This window comes from Schistocerca piceifrons, chromosome 1 (assembly GCF_021461385.2).
Source record: "Schistocerca piceifrons isolate TAMUIC-IGC-003096 chromosome 1, iqSchPice1.1, whole genome shotgun sequence".
NCBI classification, from domain to species: Eukaryota; Metazoa; Arthropoda; class Insecta; order Orthoptera; family Acrididae; genus Schistocerca; species Schistocerca piceifrons.
In genome coordinates, this window is record NC_060138.1 from 246,732,116 (window position 1) to 246,752,063 (window position 19,948).

Here is a 19,948-nt window from a genome sequence, read left to right on the forward strand (position 1 = left end):
CGTTCTATAATTTGTTCATGGATATGTTGACTAGGAGGCAAGTAATTCGTAATCCTAGCCAATATATTCATAAACAACTTAGAGAAAGGATGTTCACGCACGTAATAACATCCAAAAATTACAAAGTCATATACTGCTACTTTTAGGTTGGTGACATAATATGACTGAATGATGAACCGCGCACAGCTACACAATGAAACAAACTACTTACACCCAAAAATTCACTTCATGTTAGAAACAGAAACAGACAATACACTAAATTTTCAGGACTTCAACATACGAAAAACGAACAACACCCATTACTTCACAATATTCTGGAAACCGACAGCCACAAGTATCACCATTCACAACCTGTCAAACCACCTGGTGGCACACAAGCAAGCAAGCTTCAGATTCGTGCTCCACAGATTGAACAGAACACCTGTAAGCAAACAGAATTATACAATTTCAATAAAACAGATAGCAGAGAAAAATGGTTACAAGCCCCATATGATAGAGAAATTAAAACAAAAATCTGTAAACAGAAAATGAATGAACACACAACACACACACATACAAAACTTTACACATCACGTATCAACACAACATACAAACAATGACCACATGTAAGACACAACAGTGCAACAACACACACACAAAGCAAAATGGCTCGTCATCACCTACAATAACAAAATTATCCACAGAACAGGCAACATACTGAAGAAACAGAGGCTGTGGCTGGATTTAATTATTTTTAAATCTGTTGCTATTGTAGTTGGGTGGTGGTTATTGGCTGTTAAGTGATCAGCAAATGTACTGTACCACAAACTGACAATAGAAGATAACTTCTACATACAGAAGCCAATAGCACAAGGCAAACAAGTTTTAAATGAAAACACTACACTCTGTAAAGGCACATTACTTAACATATTAAAAGAACTTCACAGAAAAGGCAACACAAACAGCTAAAGGAGTTTACACAAACATACACTCACAGAAAAAGAGAGAAAAAGTAAACAAAATTCATATTTGGCAGGAAACTCTCTCGAGAACAAATGAATGCCAACGAAGCTTACACACTCTCTCTCTCTCTCTCTCTCTCTCTCTCTCACTCTCTCTCTCTCTCTCTCTCTCACACACACACATATACATACATACATAGAAATGGAGACAAAAAGTAAACCAAATTCAGAACTCAGATTTGGCACCAAATTCTCTTGGGAACAAATGAACGCAACGGGATTAGGGAACACAACAACAAAGTGCTCACTGCATTTTGCAAATTGAAAAGCCATTTATAAAGAACAAAATTATACAAAATACATTAATATGTGTGTGCAGTGCCCTCAGAATGCAAAAGAATGATCTGTCACAACAAAACATGAATAATAACAAATATATACGCAAAAACTTTTGACATGCCAAAATCACATTTTTTATAAATCAAGGGATGTGTTATCTCACCGATGAAGTTCACATTTGCATTGTTTGGTTTGCAGTTGTTAAGCTATCCCTGCAGGACACCATAAAGATGGCCCTACAAATCCATACAATGTAAAATCACAGCAAAATAAATAAATAATAAATATTCATTAGGCCTCACTTTGTTAGATTGGGTGCAAATTAAAATGTGTTCACTTTTTACAGTTTTCAATAAACAAAAGCCACTGATGATGGCACAAAGATGACAAAACATGTTTGGTAAAAAGAAAAAAACAGTGTTTTTGCAAAAAGGTGGAACCTATATCCTATGATTTCTATATTCTCCTCTGTGAACAAGAAAGGATGACAATCTATAGTTAAAAAGGCTAAGGATACACACAAGAAACACACACTTAAAATTACCCCTGGAGCTATATAGATTTTAGTGTCCCCTAAGTCCACCTCTTTGTTATCAAACAACACCTCCAGCTAGCTAGCTGTTCCACACTCTGCCAGGCTACCTGTTCCTCCAGAGTCCATATGTGCTCACCAAACAGCAGCACCCTTCTTGAAAACAGATGACATATTAAACCAGTTCCTGAGCCTGTGCACGGAAACCCACTTGCGAACACTTTCAAAACTGTCAGCACAGGGAGAACAACTTTATTGATCACTGACTATCTACTTCTGAAATACACATGGCAATACCACCTCTGCCTCAGAGGGGGGAAGAGTAGCCTTGTACACCCCACAAGAGGTGCTGGCCAACTATCTGATTGTGCATGCTCCAGTCTGCCCCACAAAGTTATTTTAACTTTCAGACCTATCAGCCAATCAGCTTCCAGACAAGAGTGTAGCCACTTTCATTGGCCAGTTTGTGTTAACTGTACTGCTGTAAGATGCTGCTGCCTGTCAACACTTCCAGAAGTTCTTTACCAAAGGGTATTAGGAAACACTGCTTTCATATGACAAATACTTGTGTTTAAAAACAGCTGTGGTGGGCCAGATCACTTTCGTTTAGCTGGATTAAAGGAAGACTGGCACTTATCTCCAGCCTGGAGAATAACCTCTGTGTCATGAAAACCAGAAAACCAACTCGGAAATGATATGTCATGACCAATGACATCATTGAGGTCTGTAGTGTTTTGTTGGGTTACAGGATTTGGATTTAACGTACTTGAATCATTGAGGGTAAAATATTATTTTATTTTTCTTATTCTTCTTAGCTGATTGTTGCTTTAGGTGCAGTAATCTATGACTTCTTCACCTGAAGGGACAGTTTATGCTGGAAGGAAATGCGATGTGACAACTTCCACTTTCTTTCAATAATTGTTCAGATACCTTTTGTATATATACTCCATATATTGTCTGGATAAGTTTACAGTGTCCATCAGATAAGAAAGGCTTTATTTAAAATATTTAACATGGGAACACTATGTACAAGTTCCTTTTACATAGCATTAAGGATTCAGAATGAATGAACCATAAAACGTTAATTTTTCCAGTCTCAATTGAGTCACTGTCATGTTTGCCTTATTTATCCTAGGGATGACATGCTTCTTCAACGTAGGCCGCCAATTTGTGGAGCCTCTATATTGGGCCTTTCTATGTACTTCCTCTTATGAAGTTACCGGATCACTGGCATCTCTTGAAGACACACATAATCGCTTGGGCTGGTTCTTGAAATGCAAAAAACAATGCTCGTGCTTTATGCTCTTCTGTATAATAATTAGTTTTATCATTCTTTCATTCATGAGTATCATTTGTCGGTAAGAAATACATAGGCCTACACATCACTCTTTCAGAATGATATGTAACAGCTTAAAGACCCTTGCTTAGACGAATGATCTCATGACACACTCAGCTACTTTACTTAACTCAGGCGTCAATTTCTGTGAAGGATCAATGCCTTTTATATTTGCAATAAATCCTTTATATAAGGATCTCTGCCTACTGCTACATTATAAAGTTAATAGCCGCACAGAGTGACCGCGCAGTTTGGGGCACCATGCCATGGACTGCGCTGTCTCTCCCACTGGAGTTTCGAGTCCTCCCTCGGGCATGGGTGTGTGTGTTTTCTTAGCATAAGCTAGTTTAAGTAGTGTGTATGTCTATGGTCCGATGACCTCAGCGGTTTGGTCCCTGAGGAATTCACACATATTTGAACATTTTATAAAGTTAATAACTTTCATCTTATCAGTATTGTATTAAGATTGTGTTTCTCCTTGCTGGATATCTAGCTGTGATTTACAATACTCCAGTGATTATGTCTCTGTTGTAATTAAAGTAATATGTCTTTATTAATGCACATAACATTTTTTGAATGTGACTAGTATATAACCTTAATATTTACTAAAACATACTTGTTGCAAGCAATGTGCCTGTTGTGTTTTTTGTTTAGTTCTTTATCTTCATTGTATTTTCCTTGTAGTGCTGTTGCAATAAAGTTGTAATAATTTAAGAAATGCAAGTTGGTTTTATTTTTTTAACACAACAGATTCTGGCTACCATAAGTTTCTGTAATAGACTTGTAGTACTTAGAAACCTTTTGCTTTCTTAACATGTGTGTATTGTAATTCAACATTCATTATTTCCACCGTACAAACTTGACACTTTTTACTCCTTCAAAAATATCTTATTCAATTATCTCATTGTACTATTACAACTCACAAGGGGAGGCCATGACATTTGAATCACAGATTTACTTCAAACCTTGTGCACCTTCCGTATGTCATTAAAACAACATAATGTGGGAATAGGAAGATGCACAATTTGAAAAAAATCTATTAATTGACTTATGTATCTGTGCATAGGTACCAGACGTTACAGTTCATGGCGGTCAACTGATAAGCATTCGAGCTTTGTAAAATGAACATCTTCCAGGTGACGGTTAAATTACCACTCAAACTTAATTATTAATCTTGTTTTTCATTACTAGTTATATTATTTAGTTGATATGACACTTGAGAGATAATACAATGCAAAAAAACACATGTATTTGCATGAAGTTTCAGTTTATGTTTTCCATGTCTGTGTGACAAATACCATCCTGCAATGTGTGATATCGAGAGGACATCCGACAAGTAATTGTGCATTACTCATGTGGTGTGGCACTCGCATAATTATTTATCGAGATTTATGTGGGCTTTCCAGGCCTGTCCCTCGTCCTTGAAAATTTAATTACAAAGAGTAAATATTCAAATAACATATGAAATTACTACAGCTTAGTGAAAAAGCACTTTTTTTAAAAAAATTATAATACCTCTCAAATGTCATGTTGTTGTTGTTGTGGTCTTCAGTCCTGAGATTGGTTTGATGCAGCTCTCCATGCTGCTCTATCCTGTGCAAGCTTCTTCATCTCCCAGTACCTACTGCAACCTACATCCTTCTGAATCTGCTTAGTGTATTCATCTCTTGGTCTCTCTCTATAATTTTTACCCTCCACGCTGCCCTCCAATACTAAATTGGTGATCCCTTGATGCCTCAGAACATGTCCTACCAATCGATCCATTCTTCTGGTCAAGTTGTGCCACAAACTCCTCTTCTCCCCAATCCTATTCAATACTTCCTCATTAGTTATGTGATCTACCCATCTAATCTTCAGCATTCTTCAGTAGCACCATATTTCGAAAGCTTCTATTCTCTTCTTGTCTAAACTATTTGTCGTCCACATTTCACTTCCATACATGGCTACACTCCATACAAATACTTTCAGAAATGACTTCCTGACACTTAAATCTATACTCAATGTTAACAAATTTCTCTTCTTCAGAAACGCTTTCCTTGCCATTGCCAGTCTACATTTTATATCCTCTCTACTTCGACCATCATCAGTTATTTTGCTCCCCAAATAGCAAAACTCCTTTACTACTTTAAGTGTTTCATTTCCTAATCTAATTCCCTCAGCATCACTCGACTTAATTCGACTACATTCCATTATCCTCATTTTGCTTTTGTTGATGTTCATCTTATATCCTCCTTTCAAGACACTATCCATTCCGTTCAACTGCTCTTCCAAGTCCTTTGCTGTCTCTGACAGAATTACAATGTCATTGGTGAACCTCAAAGTTTTTATTTCTTCTCCATGGATTTTATTACCTACTCCGAATTTTTCTTTTGTTTCCTTTACTGCTTGCTCAATATACAGATTGAAGGGGAGAGACTACAACCCTGTCTCACTCCCTTCCCAACCACTGCTTCCCTTTCATGTCCCTTGACTCTTATAACTGCCATCTGGTTTCTGTACAATTTGTAAATAGCCTTTCGCTCCCTGTATTTTATCCCTACCACCTTCAGAATTTGAAAGAGAGTATTCCAGTCAACATTGTCAAAAGCTTTCTCTAAGTCTACAAATGCTAGAAATGTAGGTTTGCCCTTCCTTAATCTAGCTTCTAAGATAAGTCGTAAGGGCAGTATTGCCTCACGTGTTCCAACATTTCTATGGAATCCAAACGGATCTTCCCCGAGGTCAGCTTCTACTAGTTTTTCCATTCGTCTGTAAAGAATTCGCGTTAGTATTTTGCAGCTGTGACTTATTAAACTGATAGTTCGGTAATTTTCACATCTGTCAACACCTGCTTTCTTTGGGATTGGAATTATTATATTCTTCTTGAAGTCTGGGGGTATTTCACCTGTTTCATACATCTTGCTCGCCAGATGGTAGAGTTTTGTCAGGACTGGCTCTCCCAAGGCCGTCAGTAGTTCCAATGGAATGTTGTCTACTCTGGGGGCCTTGTTTCGACTCAGGTCTTTCAGTGCTCTGTCAAACTCTTCACGCAGTATTGTATCTCCCATTTCGTCTTCATCTACATCCTCTTCCATTTCCATAATATTGTCCTCAAGTACATTGCCCTTGTATAGACCCTCTATATACTCCTTCCACCTTTCTGCTTTCCCTTCTTTGCTTAGAACTGGGTTTCCATCTGAACTCTTGATGTTCATACAAGTGGTTCTCTTATCTCCAAAGGTCTCTTTAATTTTCCTGTAGGCAGTATCTATCTTACCCCTAGTGAGATAAGCCTCTACATCCTTACATTTGACCTCTAGCCATCCCTGCTTAGCCATTTTGCACTTCCTGTCTATCTCATTTTTGAGACGTTTGTATTCCTTTTTGCCCGCTTCATTTACTGCATATTTATATTTTCTCCTTTCATCAATTAAATTAAATATTTCTTCTGTTACCCAAGGATTTCTACTAGTCCTCGTCTTTTTACCTACTTGATCCTCTGCTGCCTTCACTACTTCATCCCTCAAAGCTACCCATTCTTCTTCTACTGTATTTCTTTCCCCCATTCCTGTCCATTGTTCCCTGTTGCTCTCCCTGAAACTCTGTACAACCTCTGGTTTAGTCAGTTTATCCAGGTCCCATCTCCTTAAATTCCCACCTTTTTGCAGTTTCTTCAGTTTTAATCTACAGTTCATAACCAATAGATTGTGGTCAGAGTCCACATCTGCCCCTGGAAATGTCTTACAATTTAGAACCTGGTTCCTAAATCTCCGTCTTACCATTATATAATCTATCTGAAACCTTTTAGTATCTCCAGGCTTCTTCCATGTATACAACTTTCTTTTATGATTCTTGAACCAAGTGTTAGCTATGATTAAGTTGTGCTCTGTGCAAAATTCTACCAGACGGCTTCCTCTTTCATTTCTTAGCCCCAATCCATATTTACCTACTACGTTTCCTTCTCTCCCTTTTCCTACTACCGAATTCCAGTCACCCATGACTATTAAATTTTCGTCACCCTTCACTATCTGAATAATTTCTTTTATTTCATCATACATTTCTTCAATTTCTTCGTCATCTGCAGAGCTAGTTGCCATATAAACTTGTACTACTGTGGTTGCCATGGGCTTCGTGTCTTATCTTGGCCACAGTAATGCGTTCACTATACTGTTTGTAGTAGCTCACCCACATTCCTATTTTCCTATTCATTATTAAACCTACTCCTGCATTACCCGTATTTGATTTTGTGTTTATAACCCTGTAGTTACCTGACCAGAAATCTTGTTCCTCCTGCCACCGAACTTCACTAATTCCCACTATATCTAACTTTAACCTATCCATTTCTCTTTTTAAATTTTCTAACCTACCTGCCCGATTAAGGAATCTGACATTCCACACTCCGATCCGTAGAGCGCCAGTTTTCTTTCTCCTGATAACGACATCCTCTTGAGTAGTCCCCGCCCGGAGATCCGAATGGTGGACTATTTTACCTCCGGAATATTTTACCGAAGAGGACGCCATCATCATTTAATCATACAGTAAAGCTGCATACCCTCGGGAAAAATTACGGCCGTAGTTTCCCCTTGCTTTCAGCCATCCACAGTACCAGCACAGCAAGGCCGTTTTGGTTATTGTTACAAGGCCAGATCAGTCAATCATCCAGACTGTTGTCCTTGCAACTACTGAAAAGGCTGCTGCCCCTCTTCAGGAACCACACGTTTGTCTGGCCTCTCAACAGATACCCCTCCGTTGTGGTTGCACCTACGGTACGGCTATCTGTATTGCTGAGGCACGCAAGCCTCCCCACTAATGTCAAGGTCCATGTTTCATGGGGGGTCAAATGTCATATAAATTGAATAAAGGGGCCAGTGATGAAAAAAATAGATCACAAATTAAGTGTTAGCTGGATTCAAACCATTGCCTTGACCACGGCTCTCTTGCAAGGCATGAACACTAACCGTTTGACCACAATTAATTCTTATGACCGACAGCTTCGCACAGATACATCAGTTACATAATAGACACGTAAACCTCTCCTGAAATTTTCTCAGAATTGCCAGACTAGTGCACCTTACTACTTGCACATTATGTTGTTTTAATGGCCTTGTAAGGGTGTACAAAGTTTGAAGTAAATCCATGATCCCAATATTGTGGCCACCCCTTGTTAGATAAATTTATTTCCACACAACATTGAAGTAAGTCTCAAAATATTAAATGTTCGACTTCTGCAGAAACTATCATTTACACCTCCTTTCTCATACACATTTCTCCTGTTTAATCAAATGTTTCTACAGATTCACATTCTTCCTCCTTTTCCTCATCAAAGGTGTAGCTCCTCCTTCATTGATACACATACAAATATCTGTATCCTTACTCCTACTTTATCAGCTAACACACTTAGTTGGTTGGTTTTACGCATAGTTTATCCTATATCCATTTTCTAAGTGCCCATTTGTACCACCGTAGCCAGCAGCCCTTGCATATAAATTACAGTTATATTATTTTAGCTAGCACTCAGTATAAATTTATGTTACTTTACCATAATGTTACTTTTACTGCTGGGAAAGCATATAATTATTGTCTAATATAACATTGATGCTAGCAAGCCATAAATTATGCTTTTTGTAACGTATGCACCTGTTCTTCCTGTCATAAAACTGACATTGCTAGCATCCTTGAACAGAAGTGCACAATAAATCAATCATAACTATTATCTTCATACAGAAAAATATTGTCATACAGTATTGTTATAATCCTGTGAATAATGACTCAATGAGTGGCTAAGGAAACATTTTTCTCAGTGCTCTTGTAATCCTGACTAATTCCCAAAAAATTGGAAATAAAATTGTAACACAAAGAGAATAGTCTCACAATGGGGACTATTGAATATGAAATGAGGGGATGATAGGAATGGTACCCAAAAGAGGGAAGTGAGAAGAAAGAAAAAATCAGCAATGATAACACTGAAGAAGGAAAGAAGATAGCCCCAAAGACAGATACTCATCTCAGCTTTCCCCCCCCCCCCCCCCCCCCCCCGAGGTGGTAGTGGTGGGGGGTTACTTCACTGCCACTGAAATGTTGGAGGACAAAGATGGACGGCAATCCTACAGAATGGACACCACCAGGTCCCAAAAAGTGGTTTCAACACCTTGCTATTGCAGGCCAGTATGGATTACTCATTGTCTAAAAGAAATGCTCCTAAAGTTGTCAGATTCCTGTACCACAACTTCAATATTTTCATTACACAAGCTTTAATGTTCAGTCAATGTAACTATTTTCACACACTCTCTGATATTTGCGTTCTGATATTTATGTTCATCATATTTGATGAAACATCGACTTTTAAATCTTCATTAAATTCTGCATGTACTTAATAAATAAAAACATATATCATTTGCAATTTCACACAAGAATAATGAACATTTTCTTTTCAATTGTGGAAGACCATTTCCTTTGTGTCATCTTGAAACAAGACTTACAGGTGTCAAGAGTAGAAAATAATCACAGAAGCTTCTCATTATACTAACAGGTTATTGGCCCTGATTTGCTTGTAACACTGTGTTGGATTGTTCACCCCTTAATAGGGTATAAGTACGAAACATCATTGTTACTCATTTATTTAAGACTGTGGCATATACTGACAGACTTACTGGCAGTGATAACTGACTCAAATTTTCTTTGTGGTTTGATTGTCTTATTGTTATTCTTGGTTTAGACAATGGAAAATCCAGGATTGGATGTAACAATATTATGAAAATGAAAGTTGCTACTCACCATATAGCGGAGATACTGAGTCACAGATAGGCACAACAAAAAGACTCTCACAAATAAGCTTTCACCCAAAAAGGCCTTGTTGGCTGAAAGGTTATTTGTGAGAGTCTTTTTGTTGTGCCTATCTGTGACTCAGCATCTCTGCTGTATGGCGAGTAACAACTTTCCTTTTCCTAATATTGTTGTTCTTGTCTTGAATTAAAAAACCTTTAGTATTAAAGAGACTTAAACTTCATCTGTGGCAGAGTCATTTGTAGAGGGAGTAGGCTTCTATAATGTACAGGTAAGTGCGAATAGATCGTGTATAAAGAAGTAGGATGGAAGTTTCCTATAAGAGTGCATTGTGTTAGCAAAACTTTCCTTTAGCATATAGAGTAGTGAAAACATTTTGTAAAGTGTGCAACAGTTGACATGAATGCTTTCTTAAAGTGTGGAATGGGTAACAGGAAAGCTTCTTTAAAGAGTCTAATTGGGTAACAGGAAAGCTTCCTTAAAGTGTGAAAAGATTAGCAGGAAAACTTTCTTAAACTGTGTAAGGTGTAGCAGGAACACTTTCTTAAAGCATATAAGGGCTAACTGGAAAGTTTCATGACAGTGATGTGATAAACTGGAGCCTTTTCCTGTTCGATACCATATCGTTAATTTAAGTCAGTCATAAAACAAATAAAATAATTTATAAAACCGTTTTACACAACAGTATGTTTCCCCAAACTATGGAAGAATTTACAACTGTAGATATGTAAGCATCTTGGGTATGAACTAGAACTTGTTACATGATAAATCAATTCACCCAGAACCCTGGCAGCAATTAACCAAAATGCTTAAGAAAAAACAGAAATGAAATTTGTCTTCATTATATCAATGCTTAGTGTTTCGTTAAAAACTGAGTAAGTTGTGAATTCTTTTAGCTGCACAGTTGCAGCAAACAGATATAGGTATCCAGATGCTTTTAACCTTATAGTGTGTGCATTTAGTGAAACAGAGGCAAAGGATTTGTGCCAAGAAACCAGTTTCCTTCACTGGTCAGTAACTTAAGTGCAAGTGGTAAAGTTGGTAGAAAAAATGATTTAATTTTTTAAAAATTATTGTTATTCTTATTAGTTTGCTGCATTTCAGGTGGTTACTGGGAAGAGAGTATTTGTGGACGCCCACTTGGCTTAAAATTTGACAAACATGGCAATCTTTATGTTGCCGATACTTATTATGGACTGTTCAAAGTTAACGTTGAAACTGGTAAGTGTTCTGTAAACTAAACTAAATCTGAATTCAATATTGAAAATATGGTGATTTTAAATTTTCTTTGAAGTTAACTTTATGCCACTTCTCAGTGTTGAAAAATCTGACTGTATTAAATATTTTCGATCTCTTTATGTAAGGTTTATTATTGTGTATTCCCTGTAGTGTTGCTATAAAATTGTATTTATCAAAAAGTGAAAACGCAGGGCCAGTTGGTAAGATGACTCCTTTTACAGTATGTGACACATTTTTTCTCAATAAAATATGAAATTTAGTTTGTAATTTATTTGATAGCACAACAATAAAATACATGTCCTAGGTTCACAATGCACAATGATTAGTTTGAATATTTTCTTCTGTTTGGAGAAATATTGCATGGGAGTGTAGAAAATTCTGCAACAGACACTGGTTAAGCAGCTTTTGGTGCAGCAGTTCCTCTTGTGTGAGGGTCACAAAATGTCATTTTAAAAATGAATTATATTGTGTTGTGTCCTTTGGCAGTTACATACCTCTCACATGAATTTACAGCCTGTTACAATATTATTTGTCAGCAAAAATTGCATAAAATAATATAAAAAAATTAATTTTGCTTGTTTCACTACTAGATATGTTTTAAATTTAGAAATTTTCTGAAAGCTAAACAACTAATGACTTTTTTGGGGGGGGAGGGGGCAGTAAAGTAACAGTGTAATGTACATTCTGGATGAATCATTTAATCATTCAGAAATTGCTGTTCCGTATATCCACTTAATAATATTTTCACAGGCATGTCATGACCAGTGTGAGGGCACCAAATGGAGACACCTCTACGTTGTCAGGATGGTGTTGTGGAACCTGTAGAGTATCTTGTAGCACTATTCAAACATGATAAGCAAGTAAATATTTATTTGTTCAGATTTACAGTTTTGCATTTTGTTGTCAGCCTCAGCTGACATCTCATGCTAGTGAAATGGAGGGATTTTGATGATTCTAACTGTCAGCACGCGTGGTCTAGGGGTAGTGTCTTTGAATCATAATCAAAACGTCTCTGGTCCCAGATTCAAATCCTACCACCATCTAAATTTTGATTAATAATCAGCATTGAGAGTTGAAGACTTCCGGCATAAGAAGTCACCCACATTCTGCCAATGGCCTTGTCAAAGAGGGTGGAGGAGTAGACAAAGGTTCAGTGCACTATCTTGTTCTAAGGGTGGGAAACTGCTCCTAAAGGCAGAAGAATCAGCAATGATCAACAGCCTGAGGATACAGAAGGCAATGGAAACCACTGCGTTAAAGACACATAATGTGTACCCACAGGACATTTGGCCTGTAATTGAAGAAGTGTCATGATGATATCTCCATTCTGGAATAGTCCCCCATTCGGATCTACAGGAGGGGACTGCCAAGGGGGAGGTTACCATGAGAAAAAGATTGAATAATCAATGGAAGGATAACATTCTATGAGTCAGGGCATGGAATGTCAGAAGCTTGAATGGGGTAGGGAAACTAGAAGATCTGAAAAGGGAAATGCAAAGGCTGAATCTAGATATAGTAGGGGTCAGTGAAGTGAAGCAGAAAGAAGACAAGGATTTCTGGTCAGATGAGTATAGGGTAATATCAGCAGCAGCAGAAAATGGTGTAACAGGAATAGGATTCATTATGAATAGGAAGGTAGGGCAGGGAGTGGGTTTCTGGGAACAGTTCAGTGACAGGATCATTCTTATCCGAATCGACAGCAAACCAACACTGACAATGATAGTTCAGGTATAGACTCAGATCACAATATAGTAGTGATGAAGAGTAGGCTGAAGTTTAAGACATTAGTCAGGAAGAATCAATACGCAAAGAAGTGGGATACGGAAGTACTAAGGAATGACGAGATATGTTTGAAGTTCTCTAAGGCTTTAGATACAGCAATAAGGAATAGCTCAGTAGGCAGTACAGTTGAAGAGGAATGGAAATCTCTAAAAAGGGCCATCACAGAAGTTGGGAAGGAAAACATAGGTACAAAGAAGGTAACTGCAAAGAAACTATGGGTAACAGAAGAAATACTTCAGTTGATTGATGAAAGGTGGAAGTACATAAATGTTCCGGGACACTCAGGAATACAGAAATACAAGTCGCTGAGGAATGAAATAAATAGGAAGTGCAGGGAAGCTAAGATGAAATGGCTGCAGGAAAAATGTGAAGACATCAAAAAAGAAATGATTGTCGGAAGGACAGACTCAGCATACAGGAAAGTCAAAACAACCTTCAGTGGCATTAAAAGCAAGCGTGGTAACATTAAGAGTGCAATGGGAATTCCACTGTTAAATGCAGAGGAGGGAGCAGATAAATGGAAAGAATACACTGAAACCCTCTATAAGAGGAAAGATTTGTCGGATGTGATAGAAGAAGAAACAAGAGTCGATGTAGAAGAGATAGGGGATCTAGTATTGGAATCAGAATTTAAAAGTGCTTTGGAGGACTTAAAGTCAGATAAGGCAGAAGGGATAGATAATATTCCATCAGAATTTCTAAAATCATTGGAAGAAGTGGCAACAAAATGACTATTCATGTTGGTATGTAGAATGTATGAGTCTGGCTACATACCATCTGACTTTCGGAAAAGCATCATCCACAAAATTCCAAAGAGGGCAAGAGCTTACAAGTGCAAGAATTATTGCATGATCAGCTTAACAGCCCATGCATCCAAGTTGCTTACAAGATTAATATACAGAAGAATGGAAAAGAAAATTGAGGATGCGCTGTATGACGATCAGTTTGGCTTTAGGAAAAGTAAAGGCCAGAGAGAGGCAATTCTGACATTGTGGTTAATATTGGAAACAAGACTAAAGAAAAATCAAGACACATTCCTAGGAATTGTTGACCTGGAAAAAGCGTTCAACAATGTAAAAGTGGTGCAAGATGTTCAAAATTCTGAAAACAGGAGGGGTAAGCTATAGGGAGCGACGGGTCATATACAATATGTACAACAGTCAAGAGGGAATAATAAGAGCGGACAACCATGAATGAAGTGCTCATACTAAAAATGGTGTAAGACAAGGATGTAGCCTTTTGCCCCTACTCTTCAGTCTGTACATCAAGGAAGCAATGATGGAAATAAAAGAAAGGTTCAGGAGTGGAATTAAAATTCAAGGTGAAAGGATATCAATGATACGATTTGCTGATGACATTGCTATCCGGAGTGAAAGTGAAGAAGAATTACATGCCAGAATAAGATTTTCACTGTGCAGTGGAGTGTGTGCTGATATGAAACTTCCTGGCAGATTAAAACTGTGTGCTGGACCAAGACTCGAACTCGAGTCCCGAGTTCAAGTCTCGGTCTGGCACACAGTTTTAATCTGCCGGGAAGTTTCAAGACTTACATGATCTGCTGAATGGAATGAACAGTCTAATGAGCACACAGTATGGACTGAGAGTAAATTGAAGAAAAATGAAGGTAATGAGAAGTAGTAGAAATGAGAACAGTGAGAAACTTAACATCAGGATTGATGGTCATGAAGTAGATGAAGTTAAGGAATTCTCCTACGTAGGCAGAAAAATAACCAATGATGGACGTAGCAAGGAGGACATCAAAAGCAGACTATCTATGGCAAAAAAAGGCATGACTGTCCAAGAGAAGTCTACTAATGTCAAATATCATTAGTATGAGAAAGAAATTTCTGAGAATGTACATCTGGAGTACAGCACTGTATGGTAGTGAAACATGGACTGTGGGAAAACCGGAACAGAATAGAATCGAAGCATTTGAGATGTGGTACTACAGATGAATGTTGAAAATTAGGTGGACAAATAAGGTAAGGAATGAGGAGGTTCTACACAGAATTGGAGAGGAAAGGAATATGTGGAAAACACTGATAAGGAGAAGGGACAGGACGATAGGACATCTGTTAAGACATGAGGGAATGACTTCCATGGTACTAGAGGGAACTGTAAAGGGCAAAAACTGTAGAGGAAGACAGGGATTGGAATACATCCAGCAAATAATTGAGGACATAGGTTGCAAGTACTACTCTGTTATGAAGAGGTTAGCACAGGAGAGGAATTCATGACGGGCCACATCAAACCAGTCAGAAGACTGATGACAAAAAGTAACTGTAGCATCAGATTATGCCTCCACACAGTGCAGAGCATTCTTGGCTGTACTGCACCCCATGGGACAGGCAGATCTTGGCACCTGGAAGTGATTGTAGTGATGATCAGGAACAGAGGCACTGGATGGTCCTCTCACCCAGCAATGATGATGATGTTAAAGTGACAAAGATGTACTGGTGTTGGAAGACCCTGAAGCTCTCCATCGCCAATGTGATAGGCGGCCAGTGCAAAGTCCCAAGAGCTGCAAGTTATGGTTACTTGCATGTTGCCACCTCAGGAACAGCAAGCAGTGTGTTCAAATGAAGTTCTGGAACATCTAACACATATATGTCACTGCACAACAATAATCAAAGTAGTTCGGTACAAATGACATCGATCCTAGTGACCAACTGAATTCAGATGTGGAGAACTGCAGTTTTAATGGAGACAGGAGGGAGACATTTAGGTGAACTCTCTCTCTCTCTCTCTCTCTCTCTCTCTCTCTCTCAGTGGACATTTTGCTGAATGTGTAACTTGTGCCTGGTGATTGGTGCCAATGTAGCACCGTGTACACACATACAACACCGACTTACAGTGTTGATTGTTTCTTTCAGCTCCATAGCTATATCAACCACATCTTCCTGGAGTTGTGTGTGTCAGTGCTTGTGTGAACTAGAGTAAAATTTTAATTCCTTCCCCTTCACTACTCTGTGGCATAACACAAGTTACTTTTGTGCCCTACATAGAGAAAGCGTCACATAGCACACAGGCACAGTTGAAAGAATACTAGGTGTGTGAGTTATTGTGTGAATGTGTGAGAGCTCTACAGCTGAGGAAGGACTTTGTGTGATAGCTTAAATACTTCTATTGTTCTTTTCATTGTGCGTGTCTGTGATTCACCACCTCCTCTGTGTGTTGAGTAGTATTCTATACTTTCCATACTGTTGTTATTCCATCCTTGACTTTCCACTGTGTGTAACAAGTGTAGCTGCAGAAGTGAACCAGCCCAACACTTTTGAGTTCCTCCAGTTACAAGGCTAAGAAATGGCTCATGATAAAAATGGGCAAGCAGTTTGTAGTGAATATACAATAATAAACAATATCAAAACTAAGAGTATGTCCTTAAAGCCATCAACGCATGCCATATTTCATTTGGCTGATTGACTGAATGTCAGTCTTTCCACACAGTCCTTGGAAGTAGAATCTACCAGAGGAAGGCAGCAAATCTATCCTCATGTTATTTCCCCATCACAGGCTCCCCAAATAAACGGAGACAAAAGGGAAGGGAAAAGGAAAAACCTCACACCAAAGATGGATCGCATGCTTCAGCGACGTGTTAATGGATTCTGGATATGTGGAAGAACCCGACTTCTGTCATGGGGAAGCCCCTTGTGTTGTATTTACAAAAAATACATTTTAGACCTACTGATGCCCCCAGTCATTATGGATAGCCTACGACAAAGATGAAGAGTGTGTGTTTGCAGATGACACTCACCATTCTTCTTGAAGGCCCTCTTGTTACAGCCCTACTGATTCCCGCAATTGTAATGGATAGCTTCTGCCAAAGTTGAAGAGTGTATGTTTGTAGATGACATATACGTCTTCTTGAAGGCCTTCTTGTTACAGACCTTCAAGTTTTACTGTTACAGTCCAGAGACGGGCATTATTCAAATAAATTTACATTTGGGTATTTTTTCAAATAAATTGATAAAAAATTATTTGTGGATAAATCATTCTCAGGTGAAAGGATTATTCCCCACTGCAAATAATTAATATATTATTAATATTAAAAAGGATAACACTGCTTAATGTTCAGCAAAATTATATTTGTTCAGTCACAACCTGCTTTCGGCTTCTCAGTCTATCTTCAGGCGACAAGTTGAGACAAGGATAACACTTCCTAATAATATGCAGAACTGTTTTTATTTGGTCATGAACCAGTTTTCAGCTTTTCAGGCTATCTTTATTTGCGATCAAATAAATATAATTTTGCAGAACATTAGGAAATGTTATCCTTTTTAATATTACTATCATGTTTGCCAAGCACTGGCAGAAAATTCAGTTAACATATACACTGAAGTGGCAAAGAAACTGGACTAGGCATGTATATTCAAATACAGAGATATGTAAAAGTGCAGAATATGGCACTGGGTTCGGCAGTGCCTGTACAGGGTGTATCATAATTAATGGCATAAATGCATACAATTGAAAGTACACAATACTAGAGCTTAAAATTCTCAGTAAACATAGGGTCGAAAATGCATGTCTTAAGAGCTACGAGCAATTTTTCATCTTCGATACTGTGAAACAAATCTCCTTTTCTGCAAGTTCTTTGCTTTCCATATTTTGGGAACTGGTAGTATGGACCAAAACAAGAAAAAAGTCAAGTAAACATTTGCTCTAAAATGCATTCTCTAAGAGTTACGAGCACTTGATCATCTTTGCTACTTTGGAACACAACTCTTCTAATGATCAAGTGCTTGTAACTTTTAAGGTATGCGTTTTAGAGCACATGTTGCTGGACATTTTTTTCGAATTTTGGTCCATACTACCACTTCCAAAAATATGGAAAGTAAAGAATTTGCAGTAGAAGAGATCTGTTCCACAGTATCAAAGATGAAAAATTGCTCGTAGCTCTTAAGGTATGCATTTTCGACCCTATGTTCTTGAGGTATGCGTTTTTGACCCTATGTTTACTGAAACTTTTTTCCTTCTAGTATCATGTACTTTCAACTGTATGCATTTACACCATTAATTATGATACACCCTGTGTAAGACAACGTGTGTCTGGTGCAGTTGTTAGATCGGTTACTGCAGCTACACTGACAGGTTGTCAAGATTTATGTGAGTTTGAACATGATGTTATAGTCAGCACGTGAGTGTGGGACACAGCATCTCCAGGGTAGCAATGAAGTGGTGATTTTTCCCGTATAACCATTTCACGAGTGTACTGTGACTATCAGGAATCTGGTAATACATCAAATCTCTGACATCACTGCAGCCGGAAAGAGATTCTGCAAAAATCGGACCAACGGTGACTGAAGAGAATCATTCAGTGTGATAGAAGTGCAACTCTTCCACAAATTGGTGCAGATTTCAATGCTGGGCCATCAACAAATGTCAGTGTGTGAACCATTCAACGAAACATCATTGATATGGGCTTTCAGAGCCGAAGGTCCACTCATGTAACCTTGATGACTGCACGACACAAGTCTTTACGCCTCACCTGGGCCTGTCAATGCCAACATTGGACTGTTGATGACTGGAAACATGTTGCCTGGTCAGACAAGTTTTGTTTCAAATTGTATCAAGCAGATGGACATGTACAGGTATGGAGACAACTGCATGAGTCCATGGACACTGCATGTCGTCAGGGGATTGTTCAAGCTGATGGAGGCTCTGTAAGGATGTAGGGCGTGTGAAGTTGGAGGGATATGGGACCCCTGATACATCTAGATATGGCTCTTGACAGGTGAAACATTGTGCATTCCGATGGACTTCAGCAGTTCCAGCAGGACAGTGCAACACCACATATGTCCAGAATTGCTACAGAGTGGCTCCAGAAACACTCTTTGGAGTTTAAACACTTTCGCTTGAGCGTATCTGGGCTGCCTTGCAACGTGCTGTTCAGAAGAGATCTCCACCTCCTCGTACTCTTACAGGTTTATGGACAGCCCTGCAGGATTCATGATGTCACTTCCCGCCAGCACTACCTCAGACATTAGTCGAGTCCATGCCACATCGTGTTGCGGCACTTCTGCATGCTGGCAGGGGTCCTGCACTATATTAGGCGGGTATACCAGTTTCTTTGGCTCTTCAGTATGTTACTCATAATCATAACTTAACTAACAAATGACATAAAGTATCACCATATTTTATTTGTATATTTCTTGATCAGCACTCTCTCACATATAACCAATATTTTTCCTGTGATTCAGTTTCTATTTGACGAATAACTTATTAATGCTTTACATAGTAGGTAAGTTCCACACTACAAATTGAGAGGTATAGAACTCAATTTCCCATTATTCTTTGGACTGTTTTTTTCACTGATAGCTTTTTTCAGTTCTTGATTTGTTAATGAAAGATGTCAAGTTGCAGCGTGGTTCACAGTTTACCTTAAAACTATAGGTACCCCTAAAATTGGCTGTGTAAGGCAGTTCAAAAGTCACAGGAATGCAAGCACGTACCAACTCCAACAGGACCCTGTCTAATTTAGTACTTCAGTGTTCAAACCTATATTTAGGCTGTGGACAGCTGTACTTACTCAACAGCATTACAAATATAATATAAAAGTGTTTTGTTGTCAAATAGCCTTAGCAGTTACTCTACCAAAACAGCACAATTCAGCTGACTCTGCACTTGTCAGTACTTCCTCCTCTCCTCCCCTGCTAACAAGCAGAAGCACTGTGTGGGGTAAGCAAATACAAGTATGCAGCTGACAGATATTCCAACCCTCTATACCACTCTCAGCCATACCAAATTGCTAACGATATTATGTGTTGGTCTCATTGATATATTTGTGCAATACTCTCATGTTTGTAGTTCTACAAAATGAATAAACAAAATAAGGACTCAATGGTTGGTAATGATCACTATCAACAGACTTTAAAGTCTCCTAAAACAACAACAGCAAACAGCTTAGACATTCTGCATTCTAGCCCTAGACAAGCCAATTGGGCCTGACCGACCACCACACCATCCTCTTCCAGTAGCATCATTGGATTTGTTATGGAGGGGGATATGGTCAGCGCACAA

The 19,948-nt window shown here is 38.5% G+C and overlaps 1 protein-coding gene across 2 annotated transcripts in view; it reads left to right on the forward strand.

Annotated features, from left to right (window-relative positions):
* The window catches only part of LOC124784161 (adipocyte plasma membrane-associated protein-like), a 111,309-nt gene that overhangs the window by 55,084 nt on the left and 36,277 nt on the right, over positions 1–19,948 (forward strand). For both annotated transcript variants that reach the window (XM_047254080.1, XM_047254079.1), the window contains exon 4: positions 11,015–11,131. In XM_047254080.1, coding sequence (XP_047110036.1) covers positions 11,015–11,131 — 117 coding nt within the window. The remainder of the gene's footprint in view (positions 1–11,014; positions 11,132–19,948) is intronic.